We start from the raw sequence: 23,853 nt of genomic DNA on the forward strand, positions 1-23,853 counted from the left end.
ATGTTATTCGGTTCAATAGGTTAAAATCAGATTCTTGATAGAATAGGTCAAAGTCTGATCAGTCAAATCAATCGGTTCAATATAGTTTTTAAATCATTGAATTTAAAATTTAAATAGTAATATGAAATTCCTCTAGAGAAATTTAGTTGTAGAAATCTTACTTTCTAAGTTTTTAATGCATTACGTTTTAAACTTGTGCGAATAAATTGTATTTTAAATCTTTGTAGAAATTTAGTTTTTAAATAATAATATGAAATTCCTCTAATTTAAATTTTATTTTTAAATTTTAAGTATTTAATTTTTAAAATTTAAATTCATCGTATTTAGAAATAAAACTATTTCTAAAATTTCTATAATTTAAATTAATGCATAATTTGAGAAACACTAAAACATTTAAAGTAGATTCCTAAATTAATGCCTAATAATTGCATAAATTTGGTTAATCAATTAATTTTCTAAATTAGTGCTAATTAATGCATAAATTTAGGACCTCAATTAAAAGTTTCTTTAAATATTGTATTATTTAATTACCAAACTAACCTTGAATAAAATAATTCTTTTACCTGCTAAGTATTAGAGTTACATTTTTACCCTCTATTAATCAGCAGTTAAGATTTTTTTTTTTTTTTTTAAAAGTACCTAATCATTTCTCGTTATATTATTGTGATTTTAATTATTATTATTATTTATTTGAGCACTCCATGAGAGTCTACTATATGTGTTTACTCTTTCCACCAAAGGAGGGGAGACTCATTCAACAAAGTAGTCAACAACCACACAACTTATTCTAACCTCTTATTCCACCTCTCCAACTTATTCTAACCCCTTTAAAATCTGTTTCTTTCTCAAACAGAATTTCAAAAAAATAAAAATAAGATTTTTTTTCTATAAAATCTGAAAAAGAATTTTTGTAGAAAAACTAATTTTTTGAAAATCAGTACCGAACAAAAAAAAAAAAAAATTGTACACTTGCAAATAAATTTTACAACACTTCACAAATTTATAAAAAACATTGCCTATATAAAATAAGGAGGCAATTGCTTATATATCTCTGAAAAATTTCTGACTTTCTGATTTATCCCTCTTTGAAGGCTAATATTAAAAATACCCTCTTTACGTTCCAACTTATTTCCAATATATTCCTAGAGTTAAATTTTATTAGCAATAGCTGTTATCTTTAAAAAATTACTATTTTGCCCTTTTAAATGTATCTTTCTGCCATCACCAACTTTTCTTATTTGACTTTAAATTAGGGATATAAAAAGTATTTTAACTTTTTATCTTTTCAAATATACCTTTTTACCGTTACCAACATTTTTTATTTGCCCTTAATAAGTTAAGGACAAAAAAGGCATTTTGATTTTTTTTTAATTCTGGTAGATATTAACTTACGTTTAACCCAAGTTAATTTAACGGATGTTTACTGTAGGAATATTTTGAAATAACGGATGAACATATAAGGGAATATTTCGAAATAACAGATGAACATATGAAAGGTATATTGGAAAGAAAAAAAATTAGAGATAAATAAAATATTTTCGAAATTTTGAGAAATATATAGGCAATTATCCCTAAAATAAGTATAAGAAATGTAAACCACAAAGGGTGCGTTTGGTTCGAGTTATCCTGGCAGGATTACAAGCAATCCTGCCAGGATAGCTGTGTTTGGTTAATCCGCTATGTAATCTAGTCGTTAATGTAGCATTACAAATCGAGCAGGATTACATCGAAAATATTAACGGGAGGGGGGTCGTGTATCTTGCATTACTGAAACCCGTTAATACTACATATTATGTAAAATGACAATTTTACCCTCCAACAACCCCAAATCTAATTAACAGCATTATTTTCATCTCTCTCTCTCGCCTTCCCCCCTCTCTCTCGCACGCCGCTTTCTCTCGCTCTCTCTCTCTCTCTCTCTCTCGCGAACACCTATCATCTTCTATTGCGTCGTCCTCCTATGTAATTATCACGATCTCCTTCCCTCCATTAGTCATTTCCGCAAAAAATAATATTCAAATGACCACAACAAGGACAATTTTGGAAAAAACTATACTTTTATGTCAGGATTACTAAATTTTATAAACTGAACCAAACGTATTAATGCTATAAACACTGTAATCTAGTATTACATTACTGTATTAAACCAAACGCGCTAATGCAGCATCAATAGTAATCTCACGCCGAAATCCAAGATACCTGGATATGTCGAGATACTTTGTAATATTACATAACTCGAACCAAACGGGCCCAAAGAGATAAGCTAGATATTAAATTATATAGTTTGTAAAGTATTTTAGCATGTATTTGTAATTGAAATAAGACGTTTCAAATTGAAGCTTCAATTCTTGTGCTTTAATTATAGTTTGGTTCCACGAAATAGCAAATGTTTTAGGCTTTTAATTATAGTATATAGCTACAACTAAATGCAAGAACCATTGCATCGCAAAAAAACCCTATGGAGCAAGCCATTTTAACATAACTCATTATTAAAGCACAAGGGACAAAGAGTTTAATGATTGATTTTCGAGATCTTAAATTTATAATCTAATTATTTTACATTTCTAATTAAATTTATTTTTTTAAAAAATAAACGAAATAGGTAACATATTAATTCTCTCTCTCTAAGAAAAAGAGAGTAGATTATAGTAGTATAGTAGGATTTAACTCGATTTAATTTCGCCTCACCCAATATTACCAAGAAATATAATCTACCTCAACAACAACAACAACATTACAACAATAAGAACTAAATTTAATCCCTATACAATCCCAATTTTGCAGCTTAGTCCCTAAACACTCGTTATTGTACAACATTGGAAGTGGAAATTCATTGCAAAATTTAAAATGTAATAATATATGCAAAAGTTTAAGGAGAAAATAATCGAAATAAAACATTACAGAGCAATTACTTGCGGAATTAAAAATATGACTATTATTCGAAATTCGAAAACATCACCACTATAATATAACATAACACCTCTAGTAGTAGCTTACGTACTCATCTGGAACCGGACCGGCGGGGCGGTTTAGGTGGGCGAACGAACCGGACCGGACGAGGCGGCGCGGGCGCGCCGCGGCGGCGGCTTCGGCGACGGCGCACGCGGCCTTGCACGATCCGTGCAGATCCAGCACGGCGAGGCGCGCCGCGATCGCGGCGGCGGCGCCGCGGCGGGGGCGGCGGCGCCGGAGCCGCCGACGACTCCCGATCTCGTCGGAGGAGGAGGCGCGGGCGCACTCGGCGAGGGCGGCGGCGAAGGGATCGGGGAGGGAGGAGGAGGAGGAGATCGGGGGCGAGGGTTTGAGAGGAGGGGGAAGGGGGAGGGTTTTTTTGAGGAGGGGGAGGGGATTTGGGGTTCGCGGGCGGGGGATTTGGGGATCGGGGTGCGCTCCCACAGAGAGGAATGAGGAGGAGGAAAGAGAGGAGAGCGGGGCGAATGGGAAGGGGACGGAGAAGGGGAGGGGAAGAGGAGGAGAACGACGACGACCGACGACGCGGAGCTCGACACGACCGACGAGCAGGAGGCGCGGCGGCGGAGGCGCGGACAAGGGTGGCCGCGGCGGCTGCGGAGGCCTTCGCCGCCGCCTCGGGCGGCGGCGGAGGCGCGGAGTCTCCCGGCGAGGTTTCATCGGTGTAGAGAGAAGAGAGAGAGAGAGAGAGAGAGAGAGAGAGAGAGAGAGAGAGAGAGAGAGGGGGGGGGGGCGGGGGCGGTATGTTTGGTTTGTTGTTGTTGGTGGTGCTGCTGCAGCAATGTAGTGTGAAGGAGATAATGAGATAAATTGAAGGAGAGGTATGTATTTAAGTGTATATATATATTTTAGTCAGCACTCACTCTCTCTCTCTCTCTCTCTCTCTCTCTCGCTCGCTCGCTATTCGACGCGCGCGCTCGTCGCGCGCGTTGGTGGGGGGACGACGAGGCGGGGGAGCACGAATGCATGATTTTTGAGGATAAGTTAGGGTTGGGTTGGGTTGCGGAGATATTGCGTTACGTGCGGTAAGAAACGATGATAAAATAATAATTAAATTAATATAAAATTCAAGTCGAATTAAATTAGAATTTAATCGATCTAACCAATTAAGGAATGGATAAATTTAAATTTAGATTTGTACTTATTCTTAATGGTTACTATATTATTAAAAAGAGGATTGTATTTCACTATATAATATACGGGAGTTTTTAGAAAATCTATCAGAAACATATTCCTATATGCTTTTTCTTTAACTCCATTTTATCTAATAGCGTTAGATAGACCTCAATACCAAACTAAGTTTTAAGAAGTTTTTTAAAAAAAAAGAAGTAAAAATACAGGAAATTACTATGAATTATAAATTATTTTTGTATAGATTATAGAGACGGATTTGTATAAACAATTCATAAGTTTTGAGTTTTTGTAAAACTAAACCATCTTTTTCAATTTTGCAGATTTGGACCAGATTTATCGACATCGGACAAAAATACCCTTATTCCTTTTCTTTCTCTCTCTACTTTTTTTTATTTTGTTATTTTTTTTCTCTCCAACCCTCGTCGCCTCCTCCACTGTCTTCGCGGTCTGCGATGGCAATGAGGGCGTCCTCTTTCTCCATCTCCTCATCTGCCGACACCGGCAGCCCCCGGTGACAATAACAAAGGCAGCGCCGTCTCCTTTTTCTATTCTCTGCCTCCACCTCCGCCTTCGCCGGCACCGAAGAAAGAGAACTCGGAGCGGATGCGGGTGAAGATAGAGTAGATGCCAGACGGAGAGGACGAGGTCACGATCAAGGAGGTACTCGCCGCCCATGAGCGTGAGGAAAAAAAATGCACCCATATCCAAAGAACGAACAAAAATACAGAGGATAGATAAAAATAAGAATAAAATGTAAAAAATTAAATTTTAATTTATTTGTTTTAAGTCAACCAACAATATAAATTTATAACTAAATATATACTACATAATTTTGCAATGGTAAACCACGTATTTTAATTTTAAAATTAAAGTATCATTAACCAACTTAAATCAAACAAATTGGGAGATTAAATAGTAAAATTAAAATTTCGAAAAGATTGGATAGTCGATTCAAAATAGTTTGTAATTTAGATAAATTTTGAACATTTTTATTTGAAAAAAAAACATAATTTTTTTTATTTTTGTAAGATTTGTTAAGTCGATAACTATAGTAATTAATTTTTAACTTTTATACTTCTATTAAAAAATATAAAAATGTATATTTCTTATAATTTTGACCGAGTCTCTGTTTTGGCTAATTGGATATATGTACGATCATCCTCGAATAATTGTTGTTAGTAAGAAAAGAAATTCTAAATATTAATTTTTTTTTTGGAAAAAATACTTTCTTTTTTTTTTTTTTGTTGATTTGGGCACCTTCAACTAATATACTGTTCAATTGGAATTATCTGGTCATAGTAGGCCCCTAATGATTTTGATTGAGCATTTCTAAATCAATTAAATTAGTAGTTAAGACACTCTAATCATTTTTAAAAAATATATTAGTGACCTATTTTCCAATGTCCAATAGTTGAATAATGTACTAAAATTTCATCTAATTAATTTAATAGAAATGCATTTGCTCTATTAAACTCAATTTAATGTTAATTTTGTACTTGATTTGCAATAATTAGAATTAGACTTTTGGCAAAGGATCCGAAGCACATGCAATTATTATTTATAATTAAAGTTATTAGTATTAAAAAACAATCAACTACCATTGATCGTACCATTGGGTGGAATTATGCTTAAGAGCTTGCTTCATTAATGTGGATAATTATGGTTTTAGAAAAAGGGTGGGGACAAAAATTTAAAAACTAGTAAATTGTGGCAACTTTTTTTTTTATGTACTTTTGTAACATCATTATTTAGGTTATCACTTCTCTTAACTTAATAATAAAAGTACTTTACCATTTTGCTCACTTTCTTTTTTGGGTGAACTGCATACAGCGCTCCATTAAGAAGTGGTCAGAAAAATCCTCCACACGAGGTCACAAGATATCTGCTGCACTTATTATCTCTAAAATCAAAGAAAAAAGAAAAAAAAAAAAGGGGGAAGAAAAGGTACTATTGTTCTAGACTTTAATTCAAATACTAGTATTTCAAGTTTTCAATGTCACTCCATCTTAGTATAAGTCATAAAAAATACAAAATACAAAATACAAAATACAAAAAAAAAACTGGGCCTAAATGTAGATCCAAATGGGTTGAGAGCCCAGCTAATTTGTAGGCCCATTTTTGTACATAAATGCTGGGCAAGAATGTGGAGAGAGGATGTTACAATTGAAGAAATTTAATGAGAAAAAAAAACCTGTTTCCAAAATCTTAAAAAAGTAATTTATCACAAGAAACAAAGGCAAAATGGCCGTTTGGTTACGTGTAGTTGTAGCTGCATTGCAGTTGTAACTGCATATAAATGCAAATTTCGTGTTTGGTTTGATGTATTTAACTCAAACTGCTGCAGTAAAAACTGCAGGAGGAGGCCCAACTGCAGTAGTTCGAACTACGCCCAAATTGGCGTGATTCCAATTACAGTAGTTGGAGAGAGTAACTTTAAATAAAATGTATGCTTACCTCCTCAATATTTTTAAAACAAAAATTATTTTTTTTTTTTACATTGGAGGTAATCTCACCTTCATATATATAAAATAATAAAATTTTAAAAATTATTTCTCAACTGTATGCAATCAAATAAATTATTTATACGTGCAGCGCTTTCTACTGCATCCAACCAAACAAGATTCATGTAGTTATAACTGCTGTATTTCCAACTGCATGCATCTCTAACTACACTGTATTTATAATTACATCTAACCAAACGGTCCCAAGTATTTTTATTAGGAGTTAATATGAATAATGGAAGCACTTATTATCTAACTTCTCTAATGCATTGGTGATATAGCTTGCAAGGTAAAAGAAAAGCAGGTATAAACACTAATAAGGCACTACAAATATCAAAGCCACATATCTCTCTCTCTCTCTCTCTCTCTCTCTCTCTCTCAAATGCTCTGTACTAATCATGATTATGTACCAGGAAAAAAAAAAGGCTTGTTCTTTGCTTTATTCTGAGATATAGTATTATTTTACGAATTACTGCTTGAGTAGTGATATCTGAAGAACTACTAAAATTAAGTATATATATACTACAATAATAATTTTGAATGCAAAATAATCTACAAAATGATGCTATTGCTACAAGTAAAGTAAAAGTAAAACCAATCAAATTCTAAAAATCTTCTATATAAGTGTTATTGTAATAGATTTGAAAAGAAAAAGTGAATAACTTTTTTTCATTGAAATTTTTCCGCGAAGTTTTTTTATTGTAATGTGTGTTACTCTTTCTGTTACTCTTCTTATAAAGTAACCTTGGGGGTCAACTACTATTTACATCATACAAAAACATAANATATATATATATATATATATATATATATATATATATATATATATATATATATATATTATTTTTCATATGAATTAATATTGAAAATAGTGTTGTGGGATTATCCATCTTCGAGAATAATCCTGGGGTTCCGCATTAAAATGCGTGCATATTACGCCCCACCCTCTTACCTCTTCAAAAGCAAAACCAAATCAAAGAGCGAGGCACAAATCCGCGGTAGCAACAATGGCGTTCAACAACGCTCTCCGATCGCGCATCAACCTCTTCGTCTCCTCCGAATCCCCCCTCTCCAAATCAGGTAACAAACAATCCCCTTTTCCCCGATTCAACTCGGTAATCGACCCAATAATTCGTATGTGGCGTGTGATTAGGGTTTAATCGGGCTTTTATGTTGTGATTTTGCTCCATGACGCAGGGATTTGTTTTGTTACTGTAGTCGGCTTTTGATGTAGCTCTTTGATGCATCGGAATGGTTGATTTTGGGTGATTTTTGTTGTATTTTCGTTTTTCCTCCCGATTCTACTCGATAATCGACTTAATAATTCGTTTGTGGGGTGTAATTGGGGTTTAATCAGGTTTCTAGGTTGTGATTTTTTATCTATGTCGCAGGGATTTGCTTTATACAGTATTTAGGGTTAGCTTTAGTTCTATAATGCGTCTGTATGGTTGATTTTAGTTGTATTTTCCTTTTTCTTCGCAATTATACTCCATAATCGATTGAGCAATTTGTTCGTGGTACGTAATTAGGGTTTAATAAGGTTTTATGTTGTGATTCATCTCCATTTTACAAGTATTTGTTTTCTATAGAAGTATAGAATTGGGGTTTAGTATGATTTTAGGTAATTGTAGATGTTTGCTTCATCGCTACGTCGAGCTATATGTTAGAGTACAGGTTAAAACAATACTGAGTCCTCTCAAGGTGTACGTATAGCTTAGATTTGGTATAATTGCGGCATAAGAAGATGAGGCAATTATGTACTTAGATGGACTAGTTGAGTAGCTAATTTGTTTGTTGAAGTGTAATTAAGTTTTTTACTTTCCTATCTTGTTGTTTTATGGAAGTTTAATCATGTTCTATGTTGTGATTTATCTCCTCCTCGGCTTTTTGCTAGGCTTAATGCATAGCTAATATAGCTGATTTGGTTGACATTTTGATCCATATGATAGTGCATCGACGAGCCTTCTATGCTGTATAGCTTTAGATTTAACCAGCTTAGCGCCGCGATGTAACTTTTCAGGAACTTTAGACAGGTTTTTATGTTTCACACCACATAAATTTGTTTTTGATTCCCTTACCGCATCGATATTGTCAATTTGGTTGATACTTGAAGTCTTGAACCCATGTTATAGTGCATCGATGTGCCTACGATACAAATAGATTGACCTAACTGAATTGGCACGCAATTATGTGGCCTACAGTAGTGTCCTAAGATCAGTGAGATGCTCAATCATAAACGTGGTTTTAAATTATTCTAAATCAACCATTCCATTTGATATTTTCTGTACATTTTCTGGGTTTTAAGTAAGACATAGCAAGTGATAGCAAAAATGTTAAAAGAGTCGGGAAATGTTCTCTTTGGATTGGGAATATGTTGAACGAACTGGGGCTAGATCTTCATTTCTCAGTTAACAGAGGTCCTGGACATGTTTGATGAGCTTCAGAACCATTTTAGCTCGTTTTTTATTAGATTCAAATTTGTCGTAAATGATCACTGAAACTGCGGAGGGTTTGGTCAAGGAATTGTTTTTTTCATTTTTTTTGAGAAAGATAAGCACCCTACGTCTTGTTTCCACCTACTAGTTTGAGCTCATAATCGTAGCCATGTTGTTTTCTCTCGGAATTTTTATCGATTAACCTGACCTGAGTCAGTGGATTCGCCGCATTTACTTTATATATATTTCTTGCAATCTATATCACTTGTTTCATGCATCAGTTTCTCGAGGAATACATGGCACCGGCGCGAAGAGAATGGGCGCGCATGCACACGACGAGCCGTACTACCTCCACGCGAAGCACATGTACAACCTGGACCGGATGAAGCACCAGAAGCTGAAGATGACTCTCTCGGTGCTCACGGCCTTCAGCATCGGCGTCGCCGTTCCCGTCTTCGCCGTCATCTTCCAACAGAAGAAGACCGGCTCTGTGTGATTGTCTCTGAATGTCGGAAACAACAAAGAATTTCGATGTTCCTTGCACGGCGATGTCGAAGCCATTCGATTTTATTTGCTCTTTTTACCTTTTCTTGCAATCTTAAATTTGATGAACGGATGCTTTACCACGTAATCTGTAGGTTGTGGCCAAGATAGTGTATTAGTGCGTGCTTGTATTGTACCTTGGTTACACTTCGCGGTTATCTCGTGTTTTTATTTCTAGATCTTATTTCTAGATCACCAGGTGTTTAAAGTTTTTGTTTTTTTTTTTTTAAGATCTAGTACTTCTCATTTTGAGTTTATTTGAGTAATGGAGAAGTGCGTAACTGTGCATAACTATAGTCTATAATAATGTTCGGCAGGGTTTGTAAAGTTTTATTGAATTAAAAACGGTTTAAATTGACAATATGAAAACAAAATAGTCAAATTTATGTATTTGTGAGAATTTTATTTATAAAACACTATTTTGGCATAAATTCTAAAACTGTTATGGCCCAAAAATAAAAAGAAAAAAGGGGAAAATCCTTAGACCAGATCGAAAATTCCTATTCGCACGACGTATTTGACAATTTGCCCATGAGCGATTCACGTAAATAACCCCGTGCGGAGTGCGAAGTGCGAAGTAGTAGTAAAACGGAACGAGGAGGAGGCGCACATGGCGACGCTTCGCCGTGCGGATCCCCTAGCCGCGGCGATCCCGCTTCTCCTACTGTGGATCTGGGCTAGGGTTTCCTCCGCCGCGCTCCTCGGCGGCGGCGCCGCCTCCGCCGCCGCCGGCGGGTTCCCGGTCGACGGCTCCGTGATCGAGCTCGATGAGTCCACCTTCGACGCCGCCGTCGCCGCCTTCGACTTCATCCTCGTCGACTTCTACGCCCCCTGGTGCGGCCACTGCAAACGCCTCTCCCCCGAGGTCCCAATCCCCACCTCTCTCTCTCTCTCTCTCTCTCTCTCTCTCTCTCTCTCTCTCTCGGTGATGCAGGATCTGGATTGATCTGAGGTTTGTGTTCCTTTTCATGCGAGAGATCGAAAAACTATGATATCTTGCTTAGTTTGTGCGGTAAATTATGGTTATGGGTCGGGCCTTTTGTAAATTGAAACTGATTTAGTGCTCTGATCGATTCCCTTCCGTTAGTTTTGTTAATTACCAGAGATAATGCTGCTAATAGGAAATTGTATGGGAATCTTGGATTTCCTGGTGATCCTTTTGGTGCGATTGTTCTAAAAATGAAGAGAAATTAAGTGTTTAATTGTGGAGTGTTCGGTGCTAATTTTAGGACAATTGGTAATAGGTTGATCCAAGTACTAAAAACCGGGAAATGTGTAGAGAGCTGAAAATGCGAGCGAAGTCAAAGTTCTACTATGGTTGCGCTTTTGTTGACATAATTGCGACTAAACCATACATCAATTTTAGTGAAAATAGAAAACATAGTTACACCATTGACCACAACAGCACCAAGGAGATCGTCTGCCTAGCCGTGGGCTACATTTTGGAGGTTAAGCTATTTTTCATGGAATTGGGCCCATGACTAAGCGGTGGACCTCCTCGACGTCATGTTGATCGAAGCCAGAACTAATGTTTCTACTCTTACCAGACTTGATTTATGGTAGTAATTGCTATCACATCAATCCAAACACCCCCAAACCGTAAATAAAGAAGGGCTTGTTTGGATGTGAGAACAAGTTATACGGTTATCAGTTTGATGGACGGGGGGTTTCGTTTGGTGATTACGACGTAAGAATCCATAGTGCAGTACCAATGACATGATTTTTCAAGAAAGTCTATTCCACCTCCAGGATAATTTGTCTATCATTAAAAATCCAGATTATTTTTTTCTTACCTTCTCAACAACCAACTAACTAATAAAATGATCCTTTTCTAAACAAGAGGTGATATAGACTTCCATATTTGAGATGATAACTTTCAGGCTGTGCTATTAGCCGAACTTTCAGTTCAAAGGGAGAGGTGATAATTTTTTGATTTATGGTGTTTCTGCAGTTAGATGCAGCTGCTCCGGTGTTAGCTGGGCTGAATGAACCTATTGTGATTGCTAAAATAGACGCTGACAAGTACAGAAGACTAGCTTCCAAATATGAAATTGAGTATGTTGTTCTCTCCTTAAATTTTTCAGTTGAATCTCGATGAGACAAGAAGTTTTGTTATCTGTTTAATTTAGATCTGTATATGCACTTTAAAAAAGTTTAATTGTACAGCAAACTTATTTATTTCCTTTAATTTCTATTTCTTAATGCAGTGGATTTCCTACACTGAAGCTCTTTATGCACGGTATCCCTGTTGAATATACAGGACCCCGAAAGGCTGAGTTGCTTATTCGTTTTCTTAAGAAGTTTGTTGCACCCAATGTTTCTCTCCTCGAGTCAGATTCTGCAGTCCGTAGCTTCATTGAGACAGTTGGCATGAATTTTCCTATATTCATAGGCTTTGGGTTGAATGAATCTGTAATTACTGATTATGGAAGTAAGTACAAGAAAAAAGCATGGTTTTCAGTTGCAAAAGATTTCTCTGAGGATATGATGGTTTTCTACGATTTCGATAAGGTCCCGGCATTGGTATCCCTTCAGCCGAAATACAATGAGCAAAATGTCTTCTATGGCCCTTTTGAAGGTAAATTGGCTAACCCATATCCTAATTTATTTTTTGGTCTTGAAATGAGCTCGGGGGCGTGAGAGTTGGTCAGAAGTGAACCATGCACATCAGCACATATGTGATGTGGTTTTTGAAATGGCTCCTCCGTGAGAAAGCAGAAGCTTCAAGAAATCAAGAGTTTGGCTAACAAATTGTTCGGAGCTTTTATTGTGATGCGAAGCTAAAACGATCTTTTGTACTCCAAAAGAAAAACCTCTATTTGAAACTTCTGCTTCCGCTGTAGCAAAAAGCTGTAGAAGATACTAATAAAAAAAAATTGTTGGTTGTTCGAACAGCTTGTCTTAACATCACTTCTACAGAAGCTCCATTCAAGCTGAACAGAGCCATTATAAGACTCCTCCATTTACATTACTGAATTTATTTGGCACAAAATACAAGTATCTCAATTTTTTCATTTCTGATTCTCATGCATATGCTTTTGTCCATAGTAGCGTAATTAGATTGTCATGTTGAGCTTGTAGGGAATTTCTTGGAAGATTTTATAAAGCAAGCCCTGCTTCCTCTCACTGTTCCCGTTAACTCGGAAACACTGAAGTTGTTGACTGATGAAGAGAGGAAAATCGTTCTGACGATTGTGCAGGATGAGTTCGATGAAAAATCAGTGAATTTAGTTAAAGTTTTGAAGTCTGCTGCTACTGCAAATCGTGACCTAATATTCGGCTATGTTGGATTCAAGCAGTGGGAAGAGTTTGTTGATTCATTTGGCATCTCCAAGAGCTCGCAACTTCCAAAATTGCTTGTTTGGGACGGGAATGAGGAATATCAACTAGTAAGTTGAGATTATTCTCTCAAGAATGTTACTCGTATAAATTTTTTTTTAAAACATGGTTTTCCATTTTTCACTAATATTGCCAATTCTTTTCAGTTAAATTCCTAGAGGTCTTATTGTTCACTAGTCACTGAATGTTGCTGTCTTTCTCATATGAATATGTCTGCAACTGCTCTTAAGGAAGAATCTCAATAATTTAAGATAGTGATTTGTTCATATTTTTCTCTGCAAGTTAGACCTGACTGGAGATCATAAAACATTTAGTCACATAGATCTTGAAAATGGTGCTATGTCAACTTTGATGTCATATAGTAGAAAGAAGGAAATAGAAATGGTTTTGTTATAACAGGAATAAGAACCTACAAGTGAATGTTGCGTAGGTAAACAGGATAAGAAATGGACTAATAGTAACAAAATTTGTATTAGAGGGAGAAGTGCTTCTATATCATTAGTGTTTACGTACCTCGCGTAGATTACTTGTTCACATCAAATGAGAATTTTCGGTAGTTTATCTTCTTCGCGAATCATTTCAATGCTTACCAACGGTCCAATAAGTTATAGACATCTTACCGAACTGCTTCTTGGTGAAAAGGTTGTTGGTTCGGAAAGGCTAGAGGAGGAGGATCAAGGCTCCCAGATAAGCCGTTTTCTCGAAGGATACCGAGAAGGAAGAACTATAACGAAGAAGATCAGCGGCCCTTCGCTGCTCGGTTTCATTCACTCCTTAATCAACATCAACACGGTTTACATTATCGTCTTCGCGGTCGCTCTTTTCATGCTTATCCAACATTTGACTAGCAAAAGCGCAGATGATTCTCCGCAAACAGGAAGAGCTCGCGTCGAACCCGAAAGCTCATATAAACCCATACCCGAGAGAGCGAGCCAGGGTGAAGGTTATTCACCAGGTGATAAAGAAGACTGAGTGCGAGATCTTATTATCTATCTATCTTGGCGACATTTCTTCGCATTTTGCAGAGACTGACACTTTTGTAGAACAATCTCTTTGTGTAGATCACATGTATCACATTATTTATTCAACAGTTTATTAGCTAATTAGCCCATGTTACAAGCTTGAAACTATGGTTGTCTTGGAATTTCCATGTCAGAATTTTGTTCTGTGTATTACATAGTTCTCTTTGCTGTTTGTGTGGATTCTGAAATGGTGGGAAATTGAAGGACAAAAAAAGAGCTTTTGCTGAAGTGCTTTTTGAGACTTTTTATTTGTCCAGAGTCTAGATGTTGTTTTTTTAAAACAAAATGCATGTGCAAGAAAACATCTTGTTATTATGTAATTAAATAATGAAATAGAATAGATGTGACTATTTAGAAATTTAAAAAATATTAAAAGGAAAATAAAGGGTACCAAATCAAGGAACAATACAAGATTTTATTCTCTTTTTTTTTTAAAAAAAAATTGCTAAGCTTTCTTATTATTATTATTACTATTCAAGAAGCTTCTATATCCTTAAAAGGCCCTAGGCCGAATAATGATTACATCATCATAGCCTTTTTAATATTACATCATTTTTTGTTGACACGTGTTCTCATTCTCAACCGTCCGATCATAAAGCCCACTCCGGCCCAGCGACGCCATTGACAATCCGATCAAGTTGACCAAACCAACCTTTACAGCTCCCCCCAAACGAACGGTCCAGATCTCCCCACGTCACACCATGGGATATCCATCAACCACCACCGTCCACCGCTGAATCTACGTACTCTCGCACCGAAAAGCCCCTCATCGGACGGTCCAGATCTCCCCTACGGTGAAAATGTACAAAAACCCCCTCAACTAAACTACTATTTTGACATTGGCCCCTCTACTGTTTTTAATTTGTTAATTTCTAATGATTCTAGCTTTATTGGCTGAAAAAGGTTTATATTTATTATCTTCAGTAAGATACATAAATTTTATAACATTTTTAATTTAATTAACTGAGACTTCATTTGGGATTGTTTGCTTTACGTAGGATGAGAAAGTACGATGAAAAAATATTCTATTTATTTTTTTACGTAATATTGTGTTTCACATATCGCGATTAGTCGGTTACGATATATTTTTCACTGTCGCACCAAAAAATACATAAGCATATTCCAATATTCTTTTATCCCAATTCTATTTTATCTAATAACCTTAGATAGATCTTAATACCAAATTAAGCGTAAGGCTTCGGATGGAATTGCGAAAAAACGTTAGGTGCAGTGAGAAAGTACGATAAAAAATTACTGTGTTTGTTTTTGTACGTATTATTAAGTTCCATATATCGCGATAAATTGGTTACGATATATTTTTTGCGATCCCACTAAAAACGCAAAAGTATATCACTATATATTTTTATTCAACTTTATTTTATCTAATACGGTCAGATAAGCTTCATACAATACCAAACTAAACCTAAATCTCAATTCTTAAAATTCAAAACTGGAGGGATGTAATAACAAAACAAAGTTAAGGGGTCTTCATACAATTTTCTTTTTGAGTTTTTATTTTTTTGGGGTCACATCTCTCCCCCTCTTCTCCCAATTCTTCTTCTCCTTCCTTCTCTCTCTCTCTCTCTCTCTCTCTCTCGCGTCGAAGCCGTTAACGATCTCACGAGCGACGAAGAGAGGAGTCCGAAGAAACCCTAACCCTAACCCTCTCCTCTCAACCATCTCCATCGCTAAAACCCTAACGCTCCTTCTCCCCAATCCTTATCTTCTCCTAACAGAGTGCGAACGAGACGGGGGAGAGGGAGAGGATGATCGTGTTGCGGCCATTATCGCAATCTCGGAAACTGTAGCTTCGCCGACCATGGCCGCGTCGTCCTCCGCCGCGAACTCCCAATCGCCGGCGCTCAAGACCTACTTCAAGACCCCCGAGGGCCGATACAAGCTCCTGTACGAGAAGTCGCACCCCGCGGCCGTGCCCCACCACTCCCATGGCCGAACCGTCTCGCAGGTACCGCTCAAGGGTTAGGGTTAGGGCTTTTGGGGTCCCAATTTTAGGGCTGTTGTTGATCTTACGTGTTCTTTGGTAGTTGACTGTTGCATACTTGAAGGAGAAGCCTCCGAATCAGAATTCGGCAGCGCCGTCGACCTCGAGCTCGAGCGGTGGGGTGAGGTCGGCGGCGGCGAGGCTCCTCGGAGCCGGAAACGGTAGTCGCGCTCTTAGCTTCGTTGGGGGGAATGGTGCGAGTCGCGGCGTATCGGGGAGTAGTAGGATCGGAGGGCCGGCCGGAGCTTCGGCTGGATCGAGCTGTTCTCAGATCACCGCGAATTATGATGGCAAGGGGACTTATCTTATCTTCAATGCGGCGGATACTCTCTTCATCAGTGACCTCAATTCACATGACAAAGTTTCTGCTTTTACTCGTCTACTTGCTTCCTTATGCTGTTGCATGATCACTGATAGTGGGTTTTATCGCAGGATCCGATCAAGTCCATCCATTTTAGCAACTCGAACCCGGTGTGCCACGCCTTTGATCCCGAGGCAAAGGATGGGCATGATTTGCTCATTGGGCTTCACTCCGGCGATGGTGGGGAAAGTTGCTTACTAACTTGGTTTACTATGTTATTAACTATCATATTATCTTATTGTGAGTTTTGTACTTCTTTTTTGTGCTGTTATAGTATATTTGGTGTCACTCAGACAGCAATTGCAAGATCCTGGGAGGAAGCTTGTGGCATCTCAGCATTTTAACAAAGAAGGCGTGATTAATAATAGGCATGTACTGTCCACTGTTACTCTATAGTTTGAATCGTTAGAGATTATATATGATCTTGAAGTTATCGTGATAGAACTTGACTATATAAATGAATAAAAAGGTCTCTTTTTGAAGGTCAATTAAGCGTTTTTAGAGTTATCCACTCTAACAAAATTCACCAGTGATAGATTTCGTATTTGTCGTTTTCTTTTATATATCTTGCGGTACATATCTGCAAAGTTTTTAGCTTTTTGTGCTTTTGTGATCTTATCATTTTCTGTTACCATGATGACCATCAGTAATATATGGGTGTTGCAATGTTTGTTATAACTATAACTTTTCTTACTAAAAAATGCTTACCATATTATTTGCATGCGATCAAAAGGAGGCTTACAAAGGCCCCTTTAGGAGGGTCCTGTCTGTTAGTATAGTAAGAAGGACACTCTCATGATGTCTACATGTCGACTACCCCAAACCAAAACCCCGTATGTGAGGCAATGCATTGAGGTTTCTTACCATTCACACGACGGTGGTTTGTCACTTCTAGCACACCCATCAATGATAATACAATAACATAGTTTAGAAGCACTCAGTGGCATGCACCGACATTTATGGCTTTATATATAGTGCTGCAGCCCCATGACCCTCCTGCTTAGGCGGTGCAATGACTATGGATTGGGATGCACAAAAGCTTTATATAGATCGTACTAACATTATGGTAATTAATCATTATGGTAATTAATCATTATGGCAATTAGTCATTATTAGCAACCTATCTAAAAAATCCGGCTTGATATTTATTATGTTACCCTGCTCTTAGTCCTACAATAAACTCATGTAGAATAGAGGATGTGGTCTGCTATGAAATTTTAGTTGGATGGTATAAATTCGTACTTCATTGTTTACTTCTATTTTATTGAAGTTACGAAAGCCTATGTTGAGAGAGGAAGATAGTGGTTAAGGTTAAGTGATGATATAGTCTTTGTGTAGAATAAAGAAACTAGAGATGATAAAACAAGAAGTTTATGTCCTCAAGGTGGAAAAAATTTTTTGGGGCAATTTTATTGTTTACTTCCAAACTTAATCGTACGCCATGACTAGTCTTATCCTCCTATTTGATGCTTACAGGAAAGCATAATATGGATTGGTGACTCCTATTTATATTAGGACAAGAGAGAACGAAGAAAAAGAAGAGATAGAATACTATACACATTTAATTCAAATAAATCTATCTTAGTTAAAATGCACTTTATGTTATTTGAGTATGTCTCTATAATCTTATTTACTTTACTTTAATTTCTGTTGAGTGTTAATATAGGATCAAATTATAATATACTTTTACCTTGTCTAATTTAAATAAGATACTATGATATTTCTATCTTATAAATATAAAGTTGGACTGTAAGTTTTTTTAAAGGAGTTTTCTATAAGTATGATGATGTGGCTTCATGAAATTGCTCAAATTTCTCCAGTTTTATATTATATTATATTGTTTGATAGTAATAAGCGTTCTACTGATTAGATACTCATCATAATGTTTATTTAAAATTGCAATGTAAATGCAAATTCATTCCCACAAGAGAAGTCTAGTTATTTTCACTTTGATGACCCCATTGGTTCTATGGAGGCAGTTCTTGATTTGTGCACCATCAATGAGGGTGATGGGTGGTCGATGGTTCAGTTCCTCTATGAACTTTAATTCTGCTGATGATTGGCTCAGTATAATTATGTCTGCATTACTTATTGCAACTGTGCAAAATATCATTTATTAACTATCACTGTTTCTACAGTCGATGTACGTGTCTTGCATGGGTACCAGAACGTGATGGCACTTTCGTTGCCGGCCATGCTGATGGAAACTTGTATGTCTATGAAAAAGTAGGGCATGATTATCTTAATTGTTTCTTGTCATTAGTATCATTGCCCACTGATTGTTCTTCAATCTACCCGCTGATTGTTCTTTAATCTATTTAGAGCAAGGATGGAACTGCTGATTGTTCATTTCCTGTCATCAAGGATCCAACTCAGTTTACTGTTGCACACGTAAAATCGAGTAAGGTAATTTACGAGATTGCTTAGTTTATGTTCATGGCTTGTGTTGAACTTTTTTAATCTAGATTCAGCTATTTTCCTTGCAGAGCAATCCAATTGCTAGATGGCATATATGTCAAGGTTCAATTAATAGCATTTCTTTCTCAACAGTTGGGACATATTTGGCCACCGTCGGCAGAGATGGTACTTGCTTGACCTACCATCTCAGATCTGTACATCATTATACATTATTTGTATGTGTAACATTTTTATGCTTGGTTAACCAGAATGGGGTTACTCTTGCAGGTTACTTAAGAGTATTTGATTTCTCAAAGGAGCAGTTAATATTTGGTGGGAAAAGCTATTATGGTGCTTTGCTATGTTGTGCTTGGAGGTAATGAGATAATGCATTCATGTAGGTGTTTTGCAAATTTATTTCACAGTGCATTTTAGCGATGATCTTTCTCTTCATATCTGTATGCCTTTCTCTGATCTTGACTATTCTCACCTGCTTTAGATTTAGAAACGTTCCAACTTCCTACATAACAACAAACATCAGGTTTTATTCTAATGTTTTCTGCATTTCTTATATGGAATATTGAAGAAAGCTTATCAAATATGAACGTGGCATCTGGTTCTTCTTATTCCATCGTTCTCTATAATTTCTCATTATATTGTTTGTTTCCGTTATTTGTACATGCTACACCATACAAGTATATGCATTTCGATCTAAGGTCTGCATTGCTGCATTTGTTATAAGTCTTTAAGCTTTGTAATGTATGAAAGAATAAGCCTGAACTGGCTTTGTTTCTCCATCCCTGCCCATGTCCTTATCTGCAAAAATACCCATGTCAGCCATTTTTTCTTGCTTAGGTTTATTCATTTTTTTCTACCATATTGATGTACATTCTTAGTATGAAGTATTTTAGGGTTCACAAATGTGCTACAGTTACCATATAATATCCTCCGGGAACTGAGTTTCTCATATAGATTGATTTATTCCAGAGAAAATCTAACCAGGTCCTATTTACTGTTTATAGTCCGGACGGGAAGTATTTGTTGACGGGTGGTGAAGATGATCTAGTACAGGTATGGAGTATGGAAGAAAGGAAGACGGTGGCTTGGGGTGAGGGGCATAATTCGTGGGTGAGTTTAATCAAGTATATGTTCTTACGTACTGAAATATTATTAAAATGTCCTAATAAGTTGATTGGCAGGTTAGTGGAGTTGCTTTCGATTCCTATTGGTCGGCACCGAATTCAGATGAATCAGGAGAAAGCGTCATGTATCGTTTTGGATCCGTGGGTCAGGTAATATATGAATATAGAGACCATCATCATCTATCCATATTATTATAGCTCCAGCAGATTAATAGGTCCACAAATCCTACAATATTATCATCATGAGGTGGTCCCTTTGGTCATAACTGTGGAATTGAGAAGTTTGTGTGCTTTTAACCGTCGTTCATTTAACTTTTGTTACTGTCTTTATGTACTTACTGTAGTTTATTCTGTCTTTGGGGTTCTGTATAACATTAGGAGCAAGAGAGATCTCTTAACTACCTGTAACAAAAGCCATTCTTGTTTAACAATTTTAATAACCAGGACACGCAGCTGCTGCTTTGGGACTTGGTGATGGACGAAATCGTCGTGCCCCTCCGCTACCACCCCCCGGGAGGCTCCCCGACTTATAGCAGCGGAAGCCATTCTGCTCATTGGGAAAACAACAACATCATCCCCGCGGGCACCCTCCAACCTTCTCCAAGCATGCGTGACGTCCCGAAACTCTCGCCGGTTGTTGCCCACCGAGTCCACGTGGAGCCCCTCTCCGGCCTTTCGATCACCAACGAATCGGTCGTCACGATCTGCCGCGAGGGGCATATCAAGATCTGGGTGCGGCCCGGGCACGGTGAGAGCAACCGGTCAAATTCCTCCTCCGACTTAGCGGTGAGCTCTAGTGCCGTTTCTAAAGACAGAGTTGTTACTTCCTCTTTGTCGTCGTCGTCGATTAAAGGAAGTAGCTCGAGCTCAAAGCAACACTCCACTGTTCTTTTCTCGTGATTTGAGGTTAAATTTATGTGGGTATTTAATTCGAGTTTTTCTTTTTTAAAAAAAATTAGGGGTAGAAATGAAGTGCTTAGGGTGTGAGAAAAAGAGAGAGAGAGCTCTCATGGTATGAGATTTTCTGGATAAAAGGATTGTTATTAGATTTAGATATTTGCCATTTGTGTGGCAGCAGAGAATAATGGTGGATGAGATATGCTCCTTCCTGTACAGATAAATATTCCAATCTAAAGGAAACATGCTTTCATGTTTTTATTTTTATACTATTATTCGTCGAAGTTACAGTATTTTTCAACTAGATTCTTGTCATTGTTGGTTAACTTTGTAACTTCCCCATGTGCACAAATGTTTTAGATTACATGGACTTCAAATAATGTGCAATTTACTGTTTTCTCTGTATAATCAAATTGTTATGTGAGCACTAAAGAGACCCATGAGCAAGTGCTTTTATATGTGCTAATAATAATGTTCTATAGTAAAATTACAACAAAAGAGTTGTGTTTTAGGCTACTCGTAAGATCACGCAAAATAGAGATAGATTACAAACTCAATGACACAGAGACCGGCGAGGAGCCAGTAGAAGTAATCGAGATGCCCGCAGTTCAGGTTATTGCAGAACCAGCTCTCTCCGAACCTTGCCGTCGCCTTGTCGATGACGGAGACCAGGAATCCGCTGACAAAATCTCCGACGCCGCCAAAGGTACTCAAATAGAGCGCGATCCCGAGGCTTCGCAATACATCATGTACTTGGTCGTAGAAGAACTCTTGTAACCCGACAATCGTGAACACGTTGGCGATTTCGTCGTCGACGCCGATGAAATCGGCCTCATCCTTGGTTTCACACAAACAATTTGAGCCATCAGCAAACCTGTCATGAGGATTTTACATTAATATTATAGATATTCAGGGAAATCCCATAGGTTATTTTTTGTGTGTGTAATTTAGGTCCTTTGAACTTCAATGCTATTGTGTACTTCACTCCAAATTTTGAGAAGTTCACATATAGGCCCCTACTAAAGTCCATTACTTGTACAATTTGATCCTTATGTTCACTTTTATTAAACTGGTCCCTTAAATGAAAAGTATATGAGGATCTGATTTTATGAAATTCCGAGTATGAAATGAACAGAGCAACTTCATGTGATTTTAACTACTTTGTCAATATCAAAACTTGATATAATAATATCAGAAATTTCATAAATTTGAAAAATTTAAAATTTAATCAAACTTACTCACAAAATTGACCATCTCTACATTGTTGCACTATGAGCCCCTCTCTCGCTTCCACTTCGCTACTACTGCACCCATGACAAGAGGGAGTAAACCTCCACCCCTTGCACCATGCAAGAATCCGCCTCGATATCCGCGCAAGCGGCACCGGTAGGCCCGCGAGCCGATCAGGAAGACGGTGAGGGCGGCCGCCATGAAGGCGCAGGGGATGCCGAACCCGAGCCCCCAGCCGACGACGTTGCCCTGCACGTAGCTGCATGCCTAAGGTGGCGGTGGCGGCGGCCCCGTCGCACATGCCGAAGTACCACCAGTTGAAGAAGGAGCTCTTGGACTTGCACTCCTCCGGGTCTGACTCGTCGAACTGGTCGGCCCCGAACGCATGCATGCGCGGCTTGTGCCCGCCCTGCGCCAATGCTATCAAATAGCAGTAGAAGATCAAGGATTCGAGTCTCAGTTTAGTTCGCGAGGGGGGGAAGGGACATTTCGAAATATCGGAACTATAATTAACTTACAATATTTGCAAATTACATATTCAAACTCTTAAAAAATTATAGTTCTACTATCAAATCTGGTAGCTTAATAAGAAAATATTCTTTAATCTAGTGAGATATAATCTCTTGAAGGAATATTTTGTTAAAAATGTTACAATCAAGAAAATTAATTTACTAGGTAAGAGAAAATTACCTATAGGTACCCCTCACACCATACCTACTTTCATGTCATGTGTGTCCTCAAATAAAAACACAAATAAAAGGTTTTTACCCAATTCATAACCTTGGGGGAAAGAAAAAATAAAATCACAAATAAAAGGTTTAAGTGAAATGCTGCACTCCAAAATTTACCAATGAATAAAATAAAAATTCACCTAATAACCAGTTTGGTGATTTGTTTTTCACTATTTTATACAAACTATTGAGATTCTCAATAGCTATATATATATATATATATATATATATATATAGAATTATGCTACTATACTATCAATAGTACCAAGCCTTTGGTACTATTGAGTTTTCGGCCGTTGGATGAAAGGATGTGCGGTTAGGATGATAGTGGTTCCGGTTAAATTGATAGTGGTCCCCTAGAGTTGAGTGGGTGGTTGGTTTAATAGTATAATCTAACGGATGAAAATGATCAAAGGGTAAATCTAATGGTAGAAAACTCAATAGTACCAAAGGCTTGGTACTATCGATAGTATAGTAGCCTTCCGTGCACGGAGCCTTCCGTGCTTCTAACTCATTTTTGATATTGCGACTTTCGAATCGTCAATCGGCTCCGTTAAACTTGATCTAGAGTATTTGAAGTAGCGGATTCATATGTCACCTAAGGAACTTTGTCTTATTTTGGCCACGACTTTGGTGCACTAAGTTACTATTTTTAGCCCGGATCTAGTCCCAATGCAAGTTTTGGGCTATATATATATATATATATAGAGTGAGGCTACTATGCTATCGGAAGCACGGAGCCTTCCGTGCTTCCAGCTCATTTTCGATATTGCGACTTTCGAATCGTCGATCGGCTCCGTTAAACTTGATCTAGAGTATTTGAAATAGCGGATTCATATGTCACCTAAGAAACTTTGTCTTATTTTGGCCACGACTTTGGTGCACTAAGTTACTATTTTTAGCCCGGATCTAGTCCCAATGCAAGTTTTGGGCTTCGTATTAGATTTAGGGCTCGACCCAACATGTATGTATTTCATAAGATCATAAGTTAAATCAGGCCCTATCATTCACACATAGGCCTAGATGATATCAAATTCCTTTCATTTTATCAGCGAAAGGAATACATAACCAAACGCTCGGTGCTATTGATAGTATGATAGCCGGACTCTCTCTCTCTCTCTCTCTCTCTCTCTCTCTCTCTCTCTCTAT

At 37.4% G+C, this 23,853-nt stretch overlaps 5 protein-coding genes across 9 annotated transcripts; 3 read left to right on the plus strand and 2 right to left on the minus strand.

The window, feature by feature from the left end:
• LOC109726355 (WAS/WASL-interacting protein family member 3-like) lies at window positions 2,735-3,630 on the minus strand. The gene has a single exon (XM_020255892.1). The coding sequence runs from the start codon at window positions 3,628-3,630 to the stop codon at window positions 2,983-2,985; it is 648 nt and encodes a 215-aa protein (XP_020111481.1). The 3' UTR covers window positions 2,735-2,982.
• LOC109726464 lies at window positions 7,520-9,812 on the plus strand. Its single transcript, XM_020256050.1, has 2 exons — window positions 7,520-7,685; window positions 9,322-9,812. The coding sequence occupies exons 1-2, from the start codon at window positions 7,613-7,615 to the stop codon at window positions 9,534-9,536; spliced, it is 288 nt and encodes a 95-aa protein (XP_020111639.1). The 5' UTR covers window positions 7,520-7,612; the 3' UTR covers window positions 9,537-9,812.
• LOC109726463 (protein disulfide isomerase-like 5-2) lies at window positions 10,051-14,132 on the plus strand. Its single transcript, XM_020256049.1, has 5 exons — window positions 10,051-10,448; window positions 11,535-11,638; window positions 11,791-12,161; window positions 12,665-12,972; window positions 13,565-14,132. Exons 1-5 carry the CDS (start codon window positions 10,194-10,196, stop codon window positions 13,892-13,894), a joined length of 1,368 nt encoding a protein of 455 aa, XP_020111638.1. The 5' UTR covers window positions 10,051-10,193; the 3' UTR covers window positions 13,895-14,132.
• Window positions 15,482-21,012, plus strand: LOC109726604 (WD repeat-containing protein 20-like). Of its 5 annotated transcripts, none has more exons than XM_020256308.1 (11): window positions 15,482-15,910; window positions 15,990-16,307; window positions 16,379-16,487; window positions 16,582-16,675; window positions 18,446-18,533; window positions 18,630-18,713; window positions 18,794-18,890; window positions 18,993-19,080; window positions 19,727-19,832; window positions 19,904-19,996; window positions 20,291-21,012. In XM_020256308.1, the coding sequence occupies exons 1-11, from the start codon at window positions 15,764-15,766 to the stop codon at window positions 20,744-20,746; spliced, it is 1,680 nt and encodes a 559-aa protein (XP_020111897.1). In that variant the 5' UTR covers window positions 15,482-15,763; the 3' UTR covers window positions 20,747-21,012. The 5 variants fall into 5 exon arrangements, with proteins under 5 accessions (XP_020111897.1, XP_020111898.1, XP_020111900.1 ...); XM_020256309.1 differs by having other exon boundaries at window positions 20,300-21,012; XM_020256311.1 differs by having other exon boundaries at window positions 18,630-18,708; window positions 18,858-18,890.
• LOC109726356 (protein NRT1/ PTR FAMILY 5.10-like) lies at window positions 21,269-22,364 on the minus strand. The gene is made up of 2 exons (XM_020255893.1): window positions 22,090-22,364; window positions 21,269-21,617 (listed from the first exon to the last, which is right to left on the minus strand). The coding sequence occupies exons 1-2, from the start codon at window positions 22,362-22,364 to the stop codon at window positions 21,269-21,271; spliced, it is 624 nt and encodes a 207-aa protein (XP_020111482.1).

This window comes from Ananas comosus, linkage group 21, assembly GCF_001540865.1.
Source record: "Ananas comosus cultivar F153 linkage group 21, ASM154086v1, whole genome shotgun sequence".
In the NCBI taxonomy this organism is placed as follows: Eukaryota; Viridiplantae; Streptophyta; class Magnoliopsida; order Poales; family Bromeliaceae; genus Ananas; species Ananas comosus.